Genomic DNA, 24,680 nt, shown 5'->3' with positions numbered 1-24,680 from the left:
GTACCGAATGACGCTTGTCATTTTCAGAAATTTCAAAGTTGTATTCAATTGGTGAATTACATTGTCGAGAGAACTTGACCTCTTATTGGTGCCCATCAGATCTCCAGGTAAGTCAGTGGAGGTCTGATTTTAATCAGACTGGTTTGTCAGTAGGAAGTTAAATACAAGATATGAACATAAAAGTAAATATTTTTTTTTGTCAACTAAAGTACACAGATTGAACTTTATGAAGTGTACAATAGAGAAAAAAGTACTCTATAATTATTAACCCACCAGTTGACTGGTTCTCTTGCTATAACACAATGGTCTACACCTATGCTCTCATTTGCATAATTATGCAGTTCTTTGAACTAAATTTTTGTGTCTGTAGACCTCTTAATCATCACTGAGGTACTGCACAATAGCACAAGCAGAGCAAATTAATAGAATGTGCAACAACTGATACAGTAGAAGTTGTATTTCTGAGTAGGATAATTCTGGCATTACACGGCTGAACTGGTGTTGGTGAGGGTGGGGTGGCTAGTCCAATGTCAAAATACTACTAATTTTTCTTTTGGTTCACTATATAGTTAATATAATACATGCAACTGGTTTTTAAATGTCAGGGTCACTTTTCGATTTCCCTCCATCTTTAACTATGGGTATAGTTAACCCTTCTATCGCAAGGTGTCGTTGGTCTATTTTAAAAAGCATTGTGATAAATTTTGATAGTTCCCTACTCCACCCCCACGTAAATGTTTATTTTGAATACCAGCAATGCTAGGGGCTTTCCTAGGTTTGGGTTGTTTGATGATAGACGCTATTTCTTTGAGCAACGTACCACGACAATTTTTGTAGTACCGTGATATATCTCTCGAGACGTACCGCAATATTAGGGACCAGTAATCTAATGCCGTGGGCGACCGGGCCGAAAGCTTTGATAAAAACAAAAAACAAAAAAAAATCCGCCTGTCAATAGCTGTATAATATCTTCCTCAGGTTGAGAGAAAACAAAACAACATATATCCATTATTATTTTTACATAATTATTTTCAGATAAACGAAAAAAAAAGATAGCTGAAAAGAAAACCACACCATCATCTCTGTGAAAATTAAATAACCAGTATTTTATAGTCGTTGAAATTTCTATGTGTACGTTAATTGTTGTATAAGTAATCTAGCAAGCTTCTAAATGTTGTATAAATAATCTAACAACTCAAAGTAAATAAAGTGGGATGATGAAACTTAAGTAAATTGTTGTAATATGCGTGGAAACTTTGAGTGGGATGCCAGCATTCGGACAAAATATTAATCAGAGAGGGACAGTAAACATAAAACACAATTACTCAACAAAACATTGGACTTGAGAAATTATACAAAATTCAAACAGTAAAGAACTGCTCTCCTGAAAATCTTTGGATCATGCCCAGTCTACATGTAACTGACACATTAACATATGTTAGTAGATAACTAAAACTTATCTTTTCGCTTTAATACGAAATTTGTCCAAAGGTTGGACTTGGCCAGTTAATATTAAAGGAAAATTATACAGTCACTTTAATGTGACTATTTTGTGTTAAAGTTCAGCTAACGATATAATTATGATATAACTAATAAACACACCTATTTTTTTATTTAAAAAATGTTTTGTGATGTATATTAATCGCATATTTAAGTACAGAAGTAGTCAACGTAAATATGATTTAGCGAAGAAACTTTCAAAGACTTCACAGTTACATGAAAGTACATAATCACTAACGCTTCCCTTTCGGACGCTTTACTACGTACAAATGGTCAAACCATTTATCTTTCACAACTTTAGTGATGACCATTCCTGTTTGATGGGGAATAAAATCCATCACCGGACGTGTTATAAAAAGGTGTCGTCAGCAACGATGAGATGAACAGACACGACCCTGCATTATGATAGCTCGCTCGCGAGTGGACCTTGCGCAGATAACAGAAATGGCCCGGTACAAAATCTCTCTCTCTCTCTCTCTCTCTCTCTCATCCCCTTAAAAAGATGTACACAAATTCTTTATAACGTAGCTATATAAAGGGGTTTTACGAAGATCGATTTGGAATACTGCCATTTTGTAACATGTTTATATTAATTTCAGTTGGATCGTAACAGGTTATTATTGTTTTGGGGTTCACGCTATTTTTCAGCATATTATATACATGGCGGCTGGTATTACTGGTGGAGAAACAACCCGGGAAAACCCCGGTTAGAACCATCGACCTACGGGAAGCGACTGGCATGATTTCTCACATAGCCACGTTGGCCGAGCCTGAGATTCGAACCTACGTGGATAGAGGTGGGGTGGCAGTGATCGGTAAAGGCGAACGCTTTTGATCACTCTATCACCCGGGGAAACCGGATCGTACTAGGTTAATCGTTACACAATGGTGATGGAAATTTTCAAATGGCAATTGATTTTAGTACAAATAACGTATTTGGCATTGAACATTAGGGTCGTGTACTATTGTGTGCCTGCTTTTGTTGTAAGTGAACGTATTTTTCTTTTGTGGGCTTTGAGTTTGAAAACCTGCTGCATTGGGCTTTTTATCTTTTTCTATATGCCAGAAATTATGTATTCTCAAGTTCCGTCTCTCCGTTTTAATGTCAGATCAGAAACCCGATATGTTGTCAAATTTACTATAATGTATATAAAAAAGGTAATATATTACACAAAGGATGGCGCGATAAGATGTTATAATCGTACTAATTGGTGTCCTCATGATGATATTTTTGTATTTGAGATCTTCCGCGAGCAATATCTTAAAAATGAACAGTTTAATCCTTTCTGGTGTTTTTTTCTCTCTCTCTCTCTCATTTTACATTCGAGAAAATAAGAGCAAAGCATACTGTAAGAATACTTTTCATCTGGTATGCATGCAAAAACATCCATAAAGTTGATAAACATATTTTTTAAAAAAGGATTTAGATTTCTTCATTCATGTAATAATATGCGCAGTATTTTAGATATATGACTTTCTTTCATGACTCTGAATTGATATGCATACATTCATTTCTCATAAGATCTGCGGCACTTTCCCAACATTTTCTCTTCAGTTTTACTTTTATGCTTTTTCTTTTCGACATTTCTTTATTGACATCCATCACTGATCTGCCTTCTTTGCTTGGCTCTGGTCGTATTTAATACTGACTTTTTGTTATTGCATGGCCGGGGTCGTATTTCATACTGAACTTTTGTTATTGTCTGGCTTTGGTCGTATTTAATACTGACTTTCTGTTATTGTTTGACTAGGGTCCTATTTAGTACTGAATTTATGTTATTGTTTGGCTAGGGTTGTATTTAATACTGCCTTTTTGCTACTGCTTGGCTTGGGTCGTATCTAATATTGACCTTTTGTTATTGTTTGGCTTTGGTCGTATTTAATACTGACTTTTTGTTATTGTTTGACTAGGGTAGTATTTAATACTGACTTTTTGTTATTGCTTGGCTAGGTCGTATTTAATACTGCCGTTTTGTTATTGCTTTGCTAGGGTCGTATTTTATATTGACTTTTTGTTATTTTTTGGGTTTGATCATGTTTAATACTGACGTTTTGTTATTGTTTGACTACGGTCGTATTTAATACTGACCTTTTGTGATTGTTTGGCTGAGGTTGTATTTAATACTGCCTTTTTGTTATTGTTTGGCTTGTGTTGTATTTAATACTGTCATTTGTTATTGCTTGGCTTGGGTTGTATTTAATAGTGACATTTTGTTATTGCTTGGCTAGGGTCGTATTTAATACTGATACTTTGTTATTGATTGGCTTTGGTCGTATTTAATACTGACTTCTGATACTGCTTGACTAGGGTCGCATCTAATACTGACTTTTTGTTATTATTTGGCATGGGCTGTATTTAATGCTGACTTTTTGTTATTGTTTGGCTTTAATACTGAGTTTTTGTTATTGCTTGGCTAGAGTCGTATTTAATACTGACTTTTTGTTACTGCTTGTCTAAAGTCGTATTTAATACTGACTTTTTGTTATTGCTTGGCTAAAGTCATATTTAATACTTACTTTTTGTTATTGCTTGGCTAAGGTCGTATTTAATAGACTTTTTGTTATCGTTTGGCTAGGGTTGTATCTAATACTGACTTTTTGTTATTGCTTGTTGTTTTTTTTTTCACACTGAGTTTTGTTATTGCTTGGCTTGGGTTGTAATTAATGCTGACTTCTGTTACTGCTTGACTAGGGTCGTACTTAATACTGACGTTTTGTTATTATTTGGCTAGGGTCGTATTTAATAGTGACATTTTGTTATTGTTTGGCATGGGTCCTATTTAATACTGTCTTTTTGTTAATGCTTGGCTAGGGTTGTATTTAATACTGACTTTTGTTATTGCCTGGCATTTTGTACTGAAGTATAATTTTATCTGCAAGAAAACAATATTTAATGCAGCATAAATTATTTTAACTTACTCATAAAGAATATCACTGATAAAGCATTCTTTATAGTAAGCTCGTTGATATTAGCGCGCTCGACAGAATAGCTAAGGGGCTATTCTAATAATACTAAATTGAATGTCAGGGAAGTAACGCACGAAGTTCTCCAGTGATATATCTTATATTCCAACCTTAGGACTTTGCATAAAAGATATTAAAATGCATGTAGAACATTGCTGTTCTTACCTTTTTGCAGACGACACAAAATTTCATGGCACTGATAAATCCTCATCGGAAGTTAAGTAAGTAGATACTTCAAATTTCCAATCCGCAGTTTCGTATTTTGCAGAGGGTTGCAGAGGACAGGAGCAGCAGGGGGGGCGAATCCGACAACTTTTTAGACAAAATTTGATTGAGGTTTTAAAACGACAAATAGAGCCTTCCTTCGAAATCTCACTTTTCAAACAAAAAAAAAAATAAAGTCTCCGTTTGGCAAATGGAGACTTAGCGTTTTTTGCTCGAAAACGCTATATTTCGCGACAACATCTCATTGGTGTTTTCCCGTGGTAATCATCGGGCGTCCCGCGTCGATGTCATTTCCCCCCCTGCTGCTAAGTAGTTATTTACAACTAACCGAATATTTGGTCAAGTCCGATACGATATCGTGAGCAGGGGGTGGCGAATCCGACATTTTGTCCAATCGTCATTTGGCTTAATTAATACTTTTTACACTCAGCGGATCCGGTGTAGTCAGCGCCGTTAAAAAAAAAAACCACGACGGTCCATCCTACACGACGGTGACGTCATTTGGTTTAATGCGAGCCGATCCCAGCGTCGTCAGCGTCCGGTAAACACAGCGACGACCGCGTCGATGTCATTGCCTCCCCTGCTGCTAAGTGGTTATTTACAATGATCTTACAAACAGAGTGATTACTAACTCCTCCTCTTGTAGATCAATTAGGTTATTTGACTGATCGGTAAGTCTAAAATTAATTCTCGTTAAAAACCGATTATGGCATCGCATATAGACCGGATTAATCGGGCTCTCAACGATTAAGAATCCGGGAGGGGCTGTTGGTGAAAATGAATAAAGGATATACCCCTGTTGAGCTTGATTTGATTGCTTGGTATCTACCTGGTAACTCCCTTCGATAACATCACACACTAGATTGATTGCTATCACCGATGCGATATTTACGTTGTATGGAGCAATATGCCTACCACCATCTCCGTTATCGTGTCTGAGAATAGTTGATGGACCGAGAAAATCATTAAGAGACTTTCTTAGTTCTGGCGCGTTGTATCCTGAAAACTTGAAATCGGGTAAATCGGCTTCTGTGATATTATACTCGGTTAGGAATTTTTGTTTATTACCATCGCTGTTATCGGATATTATTTTAACGATTCGTTCATTGATATATTCCATGACTGATATAAGTTGATTTAACATCTCAACGTGTTTTCGTGCTTTTGTTTTCCGTAGTTGTTCTAGTTGCAATTGGTAATTACGATTAATCTCGCTAAAAGCATTAGCGATATCATTTAAATTAATTGTTAATATGACTTGCGATTCAGGAGTTTTCTTATACTGAAAATACCACTGCATGGCATTCCTGTCTTGAAATATAAACCAACTGGGTAATAACGTGCTTTTCATAATAGACAATTTATCTTGATAACTGGGATTAATTTCATGATACGATTGCGCATTCGTGTGCAAGTCCGCGGAGATTTCATTAGGTGGATTCATGGGCCAACCTAGTATGGTTCTTATTGAACTGTTATAAATATCAACCATATACCCCGGTGTGCTTATTTCAATCGTCGACGATAACGTCGGTTCATGAACCGTAATAGCGATTTTTGATTCTTTTCCTGTGATCGATTTTATCCTGCGTTGAAATTCTTTATTGATTTGTTCTACTTGGTATGACCCAGTTGGTATTGTAACCTCATTCCAGTCTGGGGTCCCATCGGGTTTATTTGTCCATGCAAAAACCAGCGAGTTATTAGGTTGTTGTCCGTTAAATGCTTCCGCTCGGATATTAGGCCAACTGTGATATATTCGCAATTTTGCCAGCGCTATTTCCTTCACTGGAATCGGAGAGGGGAAGTTTACACTGAATTCTGGCTTCGTTGATGTTATCGATATCATATTTGTTTGTACCGGAGTGGTGTTCTCCGCGATCCGTTGAAGCAATTGAAACCCTTCGGGGTTCAGCGACATTATTATTATTCGTCGTTTCTAGTGTTTAATTTCAACACCGAATATTAACAACCTGCTTGTTTTCAGGAGGATGTTTTAAGCCCATTGAAGTTGTTTCAGGAGGATGTTTTAAGCCCATTGAAGTTGTTTCAGGAGAATGTTTTAAGCCCATTGAAGTTGTTTCAGCCACGTGGTTTCCAGCTTCCAGTTGAAAATCCTCGATTTTTGACATCGCGGAGTCATACAACTGGACCATCGTGGAGAATTCAGCATCGGATATAAACGAATTATCTATCGCCAACGAGATCAACCCGGATAATTTCGAGTACGCGTCGGATACTATTTGATGTTTTACTGTATACTCGTTGAGTTTTTTCTGAGAACACGATGATATCTTTCTAGTGATTGCGTTGGCGACTCCAGCAATTGTTGTCGCCGCGGAGATAGCGATTGGAACAGCGATCGGGGCTATCATGGTTACCGTGGATAAAATAACACCGGTACCGGCTACTATACCTGACACCGAGTACACGACCGCGTCGATGGTGGTTATTTTTCGACGGTATTTTTTTATTTTTATACGGTATTGTTCGGAAAGCGTTTTCAAATTCGCGGAGAATTCTTTTACGGTATTGAATCGATATTGATGTGACGTCGGTGATACCTCTGATTCAATTACCTTGGTGGTCATTTTTATTTTAAAAGAGCTAGTGTTTTTAATTATTTAGATCCGCTACAAATTCCACATACCATGTAATGTTTGCCTCGGTTAAATGTCTATCGACGGCATAAATTGTAAACAGTTCAGCTGCGTCCTTGTCTATAATTGTTGATATTGTATTGTTAAACCCGGATGAACTCGACGATAATATATTAAACTGCATCATTGAAACCAGTGTCAATCGATAAATACCCTTAACAGTTGCGGTGATTTTTACTGTATTCTGTGTAGGAGTCCAAGCGAATGATCCATGCTGAATCGTGTATACTGTGTTGATAGTGTTTTCATGAGGGATTTTTATTTTTGTCACCTCCGGTTGTCTGTCTTTAATCGCTTTAATATCAAATCTGATTATTCCTATTTCCTGCCAATTCGCGTATGTATTTTTTTTGTTCGCTTCAATATCAGTTTTGATTGTTCCTATTTCCTGTGTATGCGCGTCTACACTCTTTTTGTTCGCTGCAATATCAGTTTTGATTGTTCCTATTTCCTGTGTATGCGCGTCTACATTATTTATGATCGCTGTAACATCAAATTTGATTGTTCCTATTTCCCGTGTATGCACGTATAACCCCGCGTTGATCGTTTCAACATCAGTTTTGATTGTTTCTATTTCCTGTCCATACGCAGTGATATCATTTATAGTTATTGTAATTTCATCCGGTCTGGTATTTTTTTTACCAAAGAATTTATCAATGGTGTTATCAGCCCTGTTAAAATTTTTTCGCAACGTGTAAAATTGGCCCGACAGCGTTGTAAACTCCGAAATAGTATTTTTTATCCCTACAAGATTCGGTTCGGTTACCGTCGGGTTCCAAAAAAACTAGCAGTAGTGAGTTGTATACCGGTGACAGACTTTTGTATCCCCTCGAACTGATTTGCTTGCGCGTTAAGTCTATCATACACATTTTTTAACGAATCCGACACGGATATATAATTGTCGCCAAGTGTACTTATTTTTCCATTTATCGTCAAGATGGATTCACCTGATTTAAGTCGTCCGTCATCGGTATATAGCGCGATAGTGTTCTCGGCGACATTACGCTGTCGTGTTAAAACGTCATCCAGCGACACATTACTGGATTTCAATTTACCCTGGCGGTCTTGAAATACAACTATTTCGCCCGGGTCAACACTGGTTAAATTTAACGTATCAGCGATTTCATCCTCGATTAGTTTTTTTATGTCATCGGTGGCGAGCGTTTCCGTGGGTTTTTTCAGCGCCGAAACCGGTCGTCCCCAGATATCAATCATTATTATTGTAAAAAAAAACAGTGTTTTTAATTAACCCGCCGGGCCTCTACGACCCCACTAGTGTATTCGTTTACAACCACATGAGGTGGTTTCCGCGATGATGAAATCTCCGCGAGTACGTTTAATACCTCACGGCCGCATATCGGTGGGTCACTTAATTGTTGTGTTGGCAGCGTGGAATAAAAAACTGGGGCTGAACACGCCCGGATATACCGCATGAACTCGTTTGGCGGGGCTAACCCGTATGAATCAAAATAGACGATCGCACGCGGATCAATTGCGTATGCAACCCAATGAGTTCCCGCTCCGGAGGATTTATCGAGGTTAATTATACCGGTTTCAATATTCCTTGGTTGTGTCGGTAATTGATCCCTCATAAAAACACCTCTGAAGTTTTTTATCGCTAACGCGTTTGCGGCATCTATTAAATCAAAATTAGACATAGGAGTTAATAAACGGTTCCCGGTAGTCTTAGACCCTTCCCCGAGTACCATGAATACGGGGTTCCCGGTAGTCTTAGACCCTTTCCGGCTACGGGTCGTTTTTTTTTATAGCCTTTCCCGGTTGCCTTCTTCAATGCCATTCCCGCCGCGGTACCAACGGCTCCTAACGCCGCCGCCTTCGCCACTGCTGGGGCCGCCGCGGCAATCAACGCTGGAATCGCAGCTAACAGCGGAAATATCCCACCGGTCTTTTCCATGTTTTTAATCGCTGCGGCTGAAAAATCTATTTGAACACCCTTTTTATTCTTCATCGCATCATTGAAATGTTTTATTTGACGCGCCGTCAACGATATCTTATGATTACCACCTGCCATCTGTGACGGCTTTAACGTTATTGTGGTTCCACATTGTTTAGCCGACTTTGATCGTAATTTCTTGACTTGACCATCGGTCAACTCTACGCCGACAACATTATACGACATTTTTATTGTAAACGCGTTTATGTTTTCAATTACATGTTTTCCACTGGCGCATCAACGATTCTCATTCGTCCACCAACACCTTCCAACAGCATTGATTTATCGCTGAGAATGACAGCAACCGCTCTATAATCGGCAATAACGCCGCGAGTTACATTAGCTCGGAAGTGTATATCAACGACGGACTGTCTTGTTAAATCAAGATGTTCCAGCGAAAAGTAATAGATCGGATATAGTTCTTTGAAATCATGTTGTGATATTTGCAAACCAGTGTCGACGTTTTGATCACGACTCATATACGACAGCAACCGATGGTACACGCGTGCAATATGGTTTTGACCGTAATTAAGTTGTATATCCTCAGATGGTTCCTGCTGGCCGTTTATTCTCAGCGAGACGTCAGTAACGCCTAATCGATCAAATATCATATGGCTGGATAGTTGATTATCAACTCTCGTCATATCCTGCAACGCAACAAATATATGACGCGGAGCCGAAATGCCTTGTTGTGATGCCAGGTTCCATGTGAATACACCATTGATATTTGATTGCTTAGTATCTGTTGTTGTTGTTAGCCAACTTAGTAATGATTTTCCTCCCTGCTCCATAAAGGATAGTAATCGTGCCTCTGTGGTAATGGATGGAGTCATTACTGGCATCCACAATAATATTTTAGTTAAAACGACTTTACCAGGGTCATTATTTGGATTCGCAAGATCCGCTTGAATTCTCCAAATTGCATTTCTATCATCACCTTTTCGCACAAGCACCACGGTATGCTTTGCTCCGTAGATAACTTTTCGCACGTTCCTACAAAATCCAAATATATGATGCAGTGGAATCGCGCATGAGAAAGATCTACGCGGCCCTGTTAACATTGATATGCGTGTTGCAGCTCCGATGTTAAAATTAGGATCGCTGTTTATAATCATATTCTCAACATCAGCATCAGCGTTATTAGCATTATTTCTTGGTCGTCTTACCACAAATTGCGAGTTTCCAGCAGTGTTTCTAGTATCCTTTGCAAACATCATAGATGGACCCGCTGATCTTGTATAATCGTCGGAATATCTTGCTAACCCGATTATTGTTGTAGCAACATCAACATCGCGTTCTATAGACTCGATCTCTCTTCCATCAATGAGATATTTTGCGCTCTCAAATAGCGCCATTACGCCGTTATTGACTAAGCCAACTTTGGTACCATCTGGATACGGTGCTGGTACAGCAGGAGTATCGGCCTCTGTTACAAGTTCTCCTTCGATTTCAATAAACGCTTCACACGGTAAAAAATATTTACTGGTATCATGGACTTGAAGTTCAATTCGCGATCGTATGTTGGGTTGTACTGCATGATAGGAATAAAATTGATAATTACGGACAGAATCATCCTTGTGCACTGGTGCGTCCATATCAAACGCCGGGTCAGCTGTTCGTTTAAACATTTTATTTAATAATACGCTGATGCATTTAAATCATCGTCGTCGTTTTAAACCACTTCCCGCTATTATGTTTGCGATGTCATCTTGATTATTGTTTACCAACGACGCTAGTTTTTCTTCCACGGCGTTATTTATTACTTTACTGACATTTGCAGGCATCACTGTCGTTGATGGCATCACCGGTGGTTTTCGTGAAAATCCTTTGGATTTTACCAACGACATTAGTTTGTCCTTTGCTGCAGAAAACGCCCTTCCGGCAACATCTCCAATAGCACTAATACCCTTATCACGAATAACATCAATAGCCTTCATTCCTAATTGTTTGGCTAACGGCGCCACTTTTGGAGCCATTCTTGTGAATAACCCCGCAATGGTGCTACCGAGACCGTCTCCGTACCACGCGCGGTATACGGGCAATCGTGAGTTTACCACGTAGACGCTGACTGGTTTATCATGGTTGTAGTGTATGATCATCTTTATTATAAAAACACCAGTTTTCCAATTAATCATCCACGAGCTCGTCTATGAGCGTTCGATATGCATTAATGTCCATGATACCGCCTGCAAATAAACGCCTGCAAATATCAGCGGCCTCATTGATTATTTCCGGAGAGTTATTTCCGGCTCGTTTTCCTCCGATTAGTATTTCTAGCCGTGATATATCACTGAGAACACTATCAGGACAAGCGTTTTCAACTAGACCACTACCACTTGGATACCCCTCTCCGCTTGTTTTTTTAGAACCAGCTTTTTTTGACGTTTTTCTTTTCGCTGTTCTTGCTGTTGTAGTATTTCTTGCTGTTGTAGTATTTCTTGTTGTTGTTGTATATCATAATCATCAATTCCTTTTTTAAATTCTTTATATCCCAATTCTTTTGTATTCAAGCGATCAATCCCTTTATTCGTTTTATACAACCAATTAACCCAGTCATCTCGTTTTATATTACTATTTTTATACTCGTCTTTTAAAAGGTCTTTTCTTGAATGATAGCTGTAAGCGGCAAAATTACCAAAAATCCTATAATCGTTGGATTTCAGTAATGGAAATTGTTTTATTTGTGCTATAGCCTTTTCAGTGAGTTTATCTATAAAGGAAACTCCTCTTTGAGTGGAAATTTTTTGAAGTTCACCAACATCACCCTGTTCAACAACGGGTTCAGAATCATCAATATCAGCTAATCGTTCATACTCTCGTTGGGTTTTTATATCACCGGAAAGTTGTTTTATCCGTTGCTGTGTTTGTTCTGTCTCTGCTGCTATCTTTTCAAGTACAGGAAGAAGAGGCGCCTCTTTCCGTTCGCCTTCCTTAGGAATATCTCCATATATTGCTCGTTCTGTTGCCGCTGTAACATCCCTAGTCGCTTTAGTTACCGGGGCAAACAGTTGTTCGCTTCCAACAGTAAAATCAGTTTGTAGTTGTTGCCGCGTTTGAAGTTGTTTTCGAACCCTGTCTCGTAACGGTATGAACTTTTTAAGCGCTACTAGCCGCTCTCTGGCTAGCCGAGTAGTAAGTGATTCGCCTACCATTATTGCAATTGCTCCGTAATTTCTAATTTCCCGCCGAGTGTGGCGGGGGGGATATGTCCCAGGGGCTCCACGGAGTTTTCGTCTATAATCCTTCTAATGTTTTTAATTTTATTAGAGATTTCTCGACGTCGTTCAAAAGCCTGTCCGAGTTTTTTTCGTACTGTCTCAACGGCAGTAAATAGTCCAATAAATGCATTTACGTCATTGCCATACAAGTTTTCATTGATCGTATATTGTAATCGCTTTATAAAAGAATACTCGCGTGGCAAGGTATATCGACCTTTCTTTGATTGCTCGTTAATAATTTCATAATCGGACAATATTTTTTGGTTATCAAGCTTATCAGATAATACAATTCCTTGATTTTTTAATTTTAAAATCTCGGTTAATATATTATTGATGTCTTCGATATTCATATTCTTATAAAACATCTTATTTTTAAATAAAAAAAAAAATGTTTTACAAAATGAACCCCGCGTATCAATCCCGAGGTGTGTTAACATTCGATGAAACCGTAGGATAATTCGTTTTCTTCCGGTATTTCTTCCGGAAGAGACAATTTATTGTAGCGTTCGCACTGTCACGGTGACCTTGTCACTCGCTGATTACATATGAAAATCGAATTCTGTGACCCGTCTTTTTTGAGATCGCTGAATTCTGTATTCCTTCTGCAACAAATCGTATTGAGGCTCCACAAATATCGAAATATTTTCCTGCCTCATTCATCGACTGAAATATTTTTTCCTCGTGAGTTGTTGTATCAAATGACTTTACGGGTTTTGCTTTCTTTGAAAACTTACCAGTTTGGCCTTTTTTGGTATTCTGACTTTGCGAGATAGCTTGCAAGTTTATAAGAGAATTATCAGTCTTATTATTATTAATATGATCAATCACAAGCCCATTCTCGATTAATCCGTTGAATGCTTCAAATACAATCCTGTGAACATAATATTTCGTCTTTCCGGCACCAAACATCAAATACCCCTGATTATTTACGGTACCAACCGGCTTCTTCAGTCTACAATTTCTAACAACGCCGTCGCGAGATGCCTCGTAATTAACGAGCACAGGATGCGGCTGAAATTCTTGGTTCATTTGTATAATAATACTACTTGTCTAATTCATTATTTGGTTTAATTATAAACCTTGCAATGTAGTCCTGAGGAGTTTTGATGACGAAGTCTGCGGTGGGGTCAATGACGGCGTTTTTTATTCGCTTGTCATAATAACGTTTTAACTCCCTGTATCGCTTTCCGCCACAATTGATACACAACTGCGATTTTCCTCTTACACCAACGTGGCAAACCAAGCACGGGAGGTGGCCAAGAGAACCATTACGAACGCTTTGTAAATGATACCCGCAGAATTCACCTCTACATGATTTATTGCACGGGGTTGTCGACCCAATCATCAACCATTTGCAGTGATTCATTATACTATATTCTTTCATTTAAATACTTGTTTTAATTATATGGAGGAGTTCGAGAGATTAGCAGCAATTAAGCCCTGGAAAAATATTAAGTTCAATCTCGATAGAGCCCTCAAGGACGCACCAAAAGCGTTAATAAACGATAGAACCCTGTTGAATAAAATACGCGACTGTATCAATGAATTCAAGCGTGATGGTGCATCTCATAGTTGGTCAACATTTCGAATTGATGGTGTTGTTGATGCTACCATGAACGACAACCGCGCAGCAACGATAATATCACAACTTGACGGTAAAAGGTATTTCTTCAGAGTAAAATTCATTGTCCGGGTGGAATCAGGTAACTGGATCATACGTGATAAATTTGAACCGGTTCTCAGCGACAAGAAAACAGTCATTGTTAGCCGCGACTCCAAGCCAGGGCTATTAACCGGAATTGACAGACCATACTATGAACGAGCGTATCCTGAAACAGCAGTTGTCTATGGAATATACCCGTTAAATAAGAAACCTGATATCGGAAAACTAGCGCCGATGAAACAGTCAGCGGGGATAAATTGTGTAGCAGAACGAGTAATAGAGCATTTTACAAATGCGTGTCGAGGAAATAGACTGACTGATTTACGACGTAGCAAAATAAACCAATGGGAGAAGACAGTGCGCGAGCGAGGAGCAACCATCAGCGACATAGCGAAATTAGAAACGTCGCTGCGATTTCCAATAACCGTTACAACAATAACCGATGAAGTATTATATGAATCAAAGTACAAATCAAATGGAGCCCCAATCAAAATTATTGATCATAACGAACACGCGTGGACGCCCGCGGTCACAATATTTCCACGGGATAGAACAGTAAAGTATATCCCGGGGGAATTCCTGGGAGAGGATGGTTTTCTCGCGGAGAGGAAACTACTTGATGCTATTGCTTGTTTGTGTAAAAACGACCCTGTATCAGTGTGGTTACTTCGCAGCGCTGAAAACGATGTGGATACCTTTGATCAGTTTGTAAGACCAAACGGTGAATTATATCGCACTGAAGCGTTTCACAACAAGATGAAAAAAACCGCCATGGAATTTGAAGAGCATGATGAACAACTGCTAACAAATTGTTTTACGATTCCATCGGTTGCGGCTCATGTTGCAGCAAGGAAAAATGCGTGGAGACCAACGCGCAAGGAATTTATACCAGATGTACAATCCAGTTGTTTGGAATATTATCACGGTGGACTATGGAACACTGAATACAACCCCGACGCTATGATCTCGGTTGATATGGTTGCCTGTTATCCAGCGAGTTTTCTCGGGTATGGATCCGCCGCTGAGTATTTCAAACGATTTGGACACCACAGACATGAAATGACTCGTGTTGCTATTAATGGACCACTGCCTGATTTTGATTTAACCGGATTCGCTCGCATAGTATCATTTGAATTCGCGGCAGGACTTCATCGCTGTTGTTATATTTGGATCGGTAGACACATGGCTGAAAAGAAGTGGCTGCCAATAGCGCTGCTACGGTTTATGATTGATTGTAGCATGCTTGTATCGTTGATTGTCAGTGACGCGATTATATCATATCGGGCGCAGACTGAAGTCTGGTTACCAGAACCGGAGCGTCTAGATAGCATAATTGACGAATCCAGAGCACACATTGATGCCGACGAGGAATATATCATCGAATGGTCCAAAAAGATATTCAACCAACGAAACCGCGAGGCAAAAGATCTCGGTAGAAGAATAATTGGTAAGTTCACACAAGGTGGAAAAAACTGCGACTACAAACGATATTGCTCACGGCTGATTATAGATGACGCAGAATATGATTTCGTAATCAAGGACGCAGTGGCAAAAAATAGATACGTGAACTGCAAAACAGCTTTCTTGTCCAATGGAACAAAGTTGGGTACAGTTGTTACTTACGCCGATGGAGACAGCCCCGCGTATCCACATTTGAGGGCGTCTATGTTGGGTTACGCCGCTATCAATTTATTCTCGATGATAAATAGATTTCCCGACACCGCGGTTAGAGTAGCCGTTGATTCATTTTACATAGACGTAAAGTACAAGGGAAACTTAGCCGAGTTTACTAGTCCGGACGAGAGTTGGGGTATATGGAGAATTAAAAATGAAATACGACGCGATTATTCCCCGTCAGCAAATGTCACCGTTGAAAACAATTACTTACGCGGTGATAAATTATCAGAATGGTCTAATGCACCACCGTGTTCTGATCCAATTTGTAGACACAAAACAGTTTATTTAAGCGGCTGTGGCGGGTCAGGAAAGACGACTCGGGCAATTGAATTATTTCGAACGCGGGCAAGTATAATCGTGCTTACACCGACCCATAGACTAGCGCGAGAGATAAAACAACGAAATGTTGACGCCGTTACTTATCACAGCTTTTTTCGATACAGCGGCGGTTAGTGGACTCCTGATCGAATGGGGGAAAAATTTATTCCTGAGGTTATCATCTGGGATGAGATATGTACTGTTTCGTTAGATACTTTACAAATGTTTCAGCGGTAATCATGTGTGGCGACCATGGCCAACCACCACCATTTGTCGGCGAGGGTCCACATGATTGGTTAAAGAATTTTGTGGACTATTATGAAGAAACCGATACTGATTACCGAGCACTTGATGAACAACTGCGCGAGGTTAAAAAATTAATCAGATTACAGCCGGATAGAGTTCAATGTGAAATAATCCGCGAGGTGATTCCGGAAACGCCGTTAAATGAATTCTGGGAAACATGGAAACCAAACGATTTGATTGTAGCGAGTAGAAAGATAGTCAGAGACACACTTCAGCGGAAGTTGTTTGCGTTGCATAAGGAAAAGTTTCCAACGCGTCCAGTGCCGTTATGTTATAGACCCGCGGACACACGGCGACAGAACATTGAAGTTGAAATCCCGGGCCCGACAGCGTCAGGGACAAAAAAACAAATTCTCGTGCTGAATGATATCGTGCTTGTTGATATCAGCGTCGTCGAGGACGCGCTACGTGCTGATAAATCCCCGTGGACGCTAGGATACGCAACGACAATACATTCCTCGCAGGGACTGACTATCACGGATACAATTGTTTGGATGGTTGATAATCGCATCGAATGGTCAAATCTAGTCTATCTTGCAGTGTCCCGAGTACGGAGGATGAGTCAGCTTCGAAGAATTGTTATTGACGAAGCCACCGACGAAGCCGGCGACAACGATGACATCATCGATGCTAGCGTCATTGATAGAAAACTCTCGGGTTACCGCCAACAGGATAAAAAAACAGCGGCGTTTTGATACTGATGCCGAATTAATAATTGCGTTACGACAACAACAGAATAATCACTGCGCGAGTTGCAATTGTGTAATGCGCTGGCGTTATTCGGATAAAGACGCTCGCCAATTTACCGTGGACAGGATCGATAACAGTCTCGGTCATATCCGTGGTAATGTGAGGTTAACTTGTCTTGAGTGCAATAGACGCAACGGCGCTAGTTAAGGCCACGCGGGGGCAATTGAGTATCGTCAGGTATCACTTGTAGTTGCTCGCGAGTAAATCCGCGCTGAGGAGCAGTTGAATCCAGTCTATAGATCGGTGGTCTACCAGTTGATCGTGTTATCGTTGATATGTTATGTGTGGTAACACTCCAAATAGGATCAGTAGCTCTTTTTTTACCGCCTTCAAGCTCTCCTGGTTCATACAGATATCTAACAGTGACATCGCCGAGAATCGGCTTGGAAACGCTATCTATTTTTGATCTTCCGGGTATGTACTCGTATTTAATCGCGTCGCTGGGCTTCATGTTGATTGCTCGGGTAATCTCGTTATTTAACGCTGCAATTACGCCTGGCAACCTTTTGACCCATTCACGAGATCGTTTTTCCTGGATGAATTCCTTCGCGTATTGATATCCAAATAACCGTTCAGCAAGAGTCCGATTGAATCGTTCAACAATTGCCTGATCACGATGTAGCGCAGTATGACCTCGTCGTATCGCGACGCTATGATGTTTCAGCGTTGATAAAACAACGCCGCGAAATTCATTACCAGGATCAACTTGTAATAGATTTGGCCAGCGCAGAGGACCCCTTCGGTAAATCCGCTCAAACGCATCGGCTACTTCAGTTGCTGACTTTGTTTTTAACGGCTCCGCTTGTTTGTATCGACTCGCAACATCAACTATGGTTAGCGCGTATTTGTAACCGTTGTCATGCGGCAGAAATAGTATATCAGCCTGATGAACTTCATTGGGTACGCTGACATCAAAGCGCGAAAAGTTGATTTGTTTAGGCGGTGGTAGATAAATTTGCCATATAGCCTGTTTGGATAACCAATTAGCCGCAACGGCCTTTGTTACCTTTGCAGCGCTTGCGAGTTTACCAATTGCGGCCTTCCCCTTCCAGTATCCTCTCGGAGAATAATAGATGGATTCCATGTTGTTATTATAAACGCTAGCGTTTTCAATTACCAGCGCGAGAAGCTCCGCTTCCAATCATTAATTTACCTTTCATAGCCGATTTTACCAACCATGAAGCCAATTTTTCTTTGAATGATTTATCAGGAATAGCATTTAACGCGTGAATTAATTTTACATCCGCGATATGACGCTGTTGCAGATCGCTACTTTTGTAGTAAGCAACATCATGAGCATGACACGCCTTATCGATAGCGTTTATTGGATACTCACCGGGTTTGGGCTGATTTTGATCATCGAGTCTGATATCTAATCGTGTTCCGGGGCCACAGTAGCTATATCCTGGGAGGTGCTTTTCTCCTGGATACTTTGCCCACGGTGTTCCGGGTAGTTTTGATAACTTGGCTGCAATATCACCTCCTCGCTTTTTTTTAAAGCATCCCCGGGTCTAATAGAAATAAATCTAAATTTCTTTGTACCGCATTGGACACACTTACCAGTAAGCGCCGATCTGTTATTTCTCGTTGTAACGGTTGTCATATCATTTGTGCCAGTACGCACTCTACACTTCACACAATATAGATCCATAATTTATGTATAGAGATATGAATATAATTGATTTTTCGGCGACTAAAACGAGAGAACCAGTTAAGCATGTTGCAGCGTTACCAAACTCGATCCGGATGATTATCATCGGACCATCTGGATCCGGCAAGACGCAATTGTTACTTAATTTAATAATGAGATGGATGAAGTGGGATAAGTTGTATTTAATCGCCCCTAGCGTGGATGATCAACGATGCTACGAGGTGTTGAAAGATTTTAACGAGAATGCATCAGCGATCGCTGAAAAAAATGTTATTGAGTTTATTACAGATATCAATGATGCACCAGGTATTGATGATATTGATGGCGACGTTAACAATCTAGTCGTGTACGATGATGTTATGTTAGACAATCAAAAAAACCCAGCTAGGATATTTTCCAGAGGCAGGCATAAAAACACCGACGTGATATATGTCACTCAACGATACACTCAGATTCCAAAAGTAATCAGAGACAACTGTAATATTCTTGCTGTATTCAACGGCGTTGATACACACACGCTACGAAATATTTGGCAGACATGGTGCGGCGGTGACATGGACTTTAATAGTTTTCGAAACTTTTTTAGTCATGCTCAGTCGACCCCACATGGATTTGTAACGATAAATTTACATGATCCTCGGACACGATATCGTATCGGACTTGACCAAATATTCGGTTAGTTGTAAATAATTTTCATTGTAAATAACTTCTTAGCAGCAGGGGAGGCAATGACATCGACGCGGTCGTCGCTGTGTTTACCGGACGCTGACGACGCTGGGATCGGCTCGCAGAAAAGTGTATTAAACCAAATGACGTCACCGTCGTGTAGGATGGACCGTCGTCGTTTTTTTTTTTTACCGGCGCTGACTACACCGGATCCGCTGAGTGTAAAAAGTATTAATTAAGCCAAATGACGATTGGACAAAATGTCGGATTCGCCCCCCCCTGCTGCTACAGGTGGCTGACGCAAGTTTAATGTTGAGGGTCTGAATGAAGAAAAATCATACCACGTAAAAAACGTTCCTCATAACAACCTAAATTCTGAAAAATCGCCAAATGTTATGTAATGCATAAATACTAATTATAATAACACAGAAAAATAGTATACCTTTTATTTGAAAAAGTACAAGAATTGAGAAAAGGAAGATAAAAGGGAACCCTTAAATTTCCATTCCACATATTCTTATTTATCAGAGTGGTTGAGTGGTGGATTTCTAAAAAGAAAGTTAATCCCGACAGTTGCACAACAGGTTCTTGTGTTATTTATATTAGAATCTAGTAGTGTTTTTGTTGATACCAATCAGAGAGAGAGAGAGAGAGAGAGGAGGGCATTTGAATTTCCATATCAATGTATTTATTTGTTCGAAACTTCGGTTTTAGAACCGGGACAGGGCACAAAATACATAGTTTCTCCTATTTTAACTCATTTTAGTTCCCAAGTGGCTTTAAATGGGTGCGGAATGATTCTAACTAAAAAATACGATAAAACCATAAGCTAGACAGGTAGAGATTGGTGTGGTGGGGTTGGATCGCAAGAGATGAAGAAGAGCCCAATAACAGACAGCTTTCGCCGCAAAAAATGAAACTGAAAATCATTGATTCAATAACCTAATTGTATTGCCCTGCCGTCAAAAGCTAAACCAGACCCGAAAAAATATCACTACATGGTTATTAACAAGCTCAAGATAGAAAGATTGAAAATGGATACTCAGCAACGTCAAGCCGATAAATAACGTCGTAAGATACGTAAATAAAACTTGCCTATTCTGTCAAACTTTTGAGAGGTTTCGTTAATAAATAATATAATGTACTGACCATTGCTGCGTGAAGATTTCAACTGAAATCACCTTTGAATATGTAACATTACAAATGTCGACATAAATTCAAACAAATTCATGACGATCTGTTTCTACATTCAATCCTCCAAACGCCCTTTTCCTTTTAACTTCACTCTAAAACATTCAGTGTTTTCATTAATGAATATTCTTTCTCAGAGTTTAATCATTTTTTTTTAAATGGATGACCTACATTAATTTGGTATTGGCAAAAGTATATTGTGCTCATAACTCGACAGGTCTGTATGCTTTACAGCTTAACGTCAGTTACATGGAATAATGTTTGTAATAAATTTGTTACGATATGCTATCGCTCACACCCAGTTCAGACACACCATTTTCACATACCAGTAGACAACTATATCTATCAGACTTGACAAATATGTATTCTATACTTAAAATATATCCACAAAAAAAAATTGTAAGGACGGCTTCACCCAAGTGTATAGGCAACGTTGGATCTTCTCAGAAAATAATATTGCTCAAAACAGGTACCAATGCACGGGGAGCTTTCGCCCTCTTGTAAATATCTTCTCTTTCTGACAACTGTGCATTTGTACACATTCAGAAGTCGGCTTTATTTTCCAAGTGACATTGTTAATTGCTAGCAATATTGTCAATAAAAAGCCTTTGTGTCATATTTTGCTGACAAACAATAGGCAAGCGAACAAGAAACGTTAATATTTATCCATCTGCCATCTTTGATGGGTGGGGACAGTATTACACGGCCTGCTTTGAATCTACTTGGCCGAGAAGGTAAACAATAGGTTTTATTCCAGGCTAGTGGTAAACTCGTGCAACAGTCAATCGTGTATTTCCGATCTAATAGGAGGGACACTGGATAACGGATACTACTTTATACACCATATATACTGAAGTTTAGTTTTATAACGTATCTTGAACGGTAAAATTTAGTTCACATACACATTTTGCCCTGGCAGATTTCTTCCCACCAGGACGTAAAACCGTGTGAATACAAGAGCTGAACACAGATTCAAACCTCCAAAATTAAAATTCCCCATCTTAATATCATTCAGATCAGGCATGGATGTAGAGATACAAACGAAAAGGTAATCCAATATTTTTAAAAATTTCATTCTCGATAACATTCATGTAAGATCAATGATTTAACATTTATTTTTTCATTTTATTTTTTTCTAATTTGAGCATGCATTCAGTTTTTATGCTTATACATTTTCGTAACAATGATGACTTAATTATAAACCTTCGTTTTATACGGACTCAAGTCCTTTTGATGATGCCCATACCATAGGTTTTCTTGCTATGTGAACCTTCCTCATTGTACCTCGAGGCCTTGCGAATAGTTGTTTTGCTTCATTACAAACATTGTAATATTTTTGTTATTCTTAGTACACAGAAAGGCAGACATTGTGCATATTTGAATATTGTTCAGGGATGGCTGAGACAAGACAAGTAATTACTGTTAGCAAGTGCAAATTCGTTTGTCAGATGCTGTTATCTGGAAAAGCATTAGATTTTGCTCTGAAAGTATGTTTTCCCAGATTCCAGTTTCTCATACATATACATTCGCAAAATTTCTTTGAAGAGTTCATTATCTCGCGTGTGACACTAGGGACAATATTCGCATTTTTTGTTCTAAGGTAAGAAACCAGTTGTTGTTGTTGTTGTTGCTGTTGCTGTTGTTGTTGTTATTATTATTATTATTATTATTAAGTCACTCAAATCACTCGAGTTAGGGAAGGGAGTGGGGGCGAGGCATTTCAGGGTTTATTTTGTTTCTGTTTTTATTGTTCTTTTTCGATTCTAAGGACAAGACCTTTTTTCGTCCAAATTTAGGATACATATGAATTTTAAAGTGTAAACTTGTTGACATGCAAATGATTAGAGAGATAGACTGCTCATAATTAAATAAGAACTGAACAAACAAAAAATGTTACCATATCGAAATCTGGCACTGGGATGAACACTGTATACGTTCCGAAATGATCGTTGTTCAGACCTTGCAGTTCTTCAAAATAAATGGTTTTTCTTGTGCAGAATGAGGCAACGAGTTTCATTTTGAATGTACAAACGTGTTTTCTTGGTTTTTGCAGAGAACTGGTGACAAGAAAACTCAGGTACGGTTTCTCGAGTTTGTTAGTTATGTACATCCTGACATATACCTACGCCATGTCTATACCAAGCAACGAGACTGTATTAGCCCATGGGATTAGGAAGACCTCGCTCTTCATCAACAATGCTATTCCTATGGGTCCACCGACAAATGATGACAGGACCTCGCCAGTTTTTCAGGAAACGTCTAAGAATAGATCGGTTCTAAATGACACCAATATAAGCTTGAGTGATCTTTCTGAAACAAACAATTATCAGACAGCCAAAGACCACCGATCTAATTTGCAAATTTTAGATAGTGTTCAAACAACAAGCGACAGCAACAAAACAAAAGATTTCTCCAAATTCTTTGATTTTACGCAATGGCCAGATATCAGTAATCAGTCAACCGCAGTATCGACTCAATCACCATCTTCCAGTGATGGTTACAAGGAGGGTTATGACAAAACGTTGTCGTTTGTGACAACACGGTCAGATAAACATAGTATCAACTCTGCAGAGTCAGCAAAACATAATATAAATTCTGGCTCAAAACTGAACTCTGGTATTGAAAATCCTGAAAGCAACACGTCGTCAACAGATTCAACTATAGCTGATGATTTCCTATCGAAAATGTCGAAGTTCATTTTCAACTCTGAACAAACTATGGTTGTTGACTTATCCACAAATACTTCGGCGGACACGATTCTGATCATAGACGCTTCGGCAAAAGTCAGAATTGTGGACAGTTGCTATGAGAATGGGCGGGTTTATCTGCAAGGTGACGTTGTTGATGTTGGTCAGATTGGAGACTGCTGTTACTTTTGGTACTGTGATTCGCAAGGCAACATTGTTTATCACGAAATCCCGTGCCTGGATTACGCGTTGCATCCAGCTGAAAATCTCCAGATGTGTGTGTGGAAAGGACAGTACTATAAACCAGGAGAAGACATCTTGATTGAAAATCTTAATGGACTTTGCCACGGAATTCATTGCACGTGCGATTCACACGTCATCGAGCTCTATGGATCCCCATGTAATATTATAAATCCAATCGCTGACGTCAAACTATATGCGAACACTACGGTACTTGCAAACGGGACGGATTACCTGAAACGACAATAACAACAATAGCAAAATTTGACACAAACGACCAGTACTAAGGCCACTACATGATACTGTTTGGTGTAGCTGTAAACGGGAACAGTTCTTATGACCCGATTTGGAATTACTTTTACAATACTAAGTTGGATTCTCTTGTCATGCAGTCTCCTGATGAAACTGTTATCGCTAATTTAAAAAAGCACACACACAAACAAGCAGTGTACTGTCTGGTTTTGTAAAATAAGATCAATTTCTTTTTGAATTCTTACCGTAGCATGTAGACATTATTTTGTCAACATTTGTTTTAAAAGTATTTTATGGAGAGAGGAAACCTCTTCGAAGTGTGACAGATAAAAATTTCTCTCACCTTTCCCAGTATTAATTAATAATAAAGTTGGAGTTATTACACCGATCCTAGGTTACTTAAAATTATTAGAACTTTTACTGATGGGGTGATACAAAGATTTTATTTTATTTTCTGTCTGTCAGTCTTTCTTTCTTTCTTTCTTTCTTTCTTTCACATATTTAATACACAATTTCTTATTTTAGCTTCCTGCTTTTTTATATCCTCGTCTTTCACCTGCCCCCCTCTCATCGTTGTTCATCCTCTCGCCTATATACCATGACTCAAAAATGTTGTTTAGCAGAGAGACTCTTCAGTTTGATTATCACAAAATGTAGCATTTTGCCATTAAAACTCAATATAATCCACCAAATGCTGATGTTCACATATATCTGCAATTTTTGTATCGTAAAAGGAGGAGAACATTATAAGCAATCGG

General features: G+C 39.1%; 1 protein-coding gene across 2 annotated transcripts; it reads left to right on the top strand.

The window, feature by feature from the left end:
- On the top strand, positions 1-24,680 carry LOC149798255 (uncharacterized). 2 transcript variants are annotated; one of them, XM_089960562.1, is made up of 3 exons: positions 1-107; positions 1,802-1,952; positions 22,797-24,680. In XM_089960562.1, the coding sequence occupies exons 2-3, from the start codon at positions 1,903-1,905 to the stop codon at positions 23,917-23,919; spliced, it is 1,173 nt and encodes a 390-aa protein (XP_089816688.1). In that variant the 5' UTR covers positions 1-107; positions 1,802-1,902; the 3' UTR covers positions 23,920-24,680. The 2 variants fall into 2 exon arrangements, with proteins under 2 accessions (XP_089816688.1, XP_089816689.1); XM_089960563.1 differs by lacking the exons at positions 1-107; positions 1,802-1,952 and adding an exon at positions 20,131-21,791.

Source organism: Sinohyriopsis cumingii, chromosome 6 (genome assembly GCF_028554795.1).
Source record: "Sinohyriopsis cumingii isolate HCF-2022 chromosome 6, ASM2855479v2, whole genome shotgun sequence".
In the NCBI taxonomy this organism is placed as follows: Eukaryota; Metazoa; Mollusca; class Bivalvia; order Unionida; family Unionidae; genus Sinohyriopsis; species Sinohyriopsis cumingii.
The sequence above is the reverse complement of the archived record's forward strand: the minus strand, read 5'-3'. Positions and strand labels throughout refer to the sequence as shown.

Excerpts from the sequence above, each read along its gene's own strand:
- LOC149798255 (XM_089960562.1), top strand. The coding sequence starts at position 1,903 with ATGATAGCTCGCTCGCGAGTGGACCTTGCGCAGATAACAGAAATGGCC. Across the intron at positions 1,953-22,796 it reads CAGATAACAGAAATGGCCCG|AGAACTGGTGACAAGAAAAC; the intron begins GTACAAAATCTC and ends TGGTTTTTGCAG.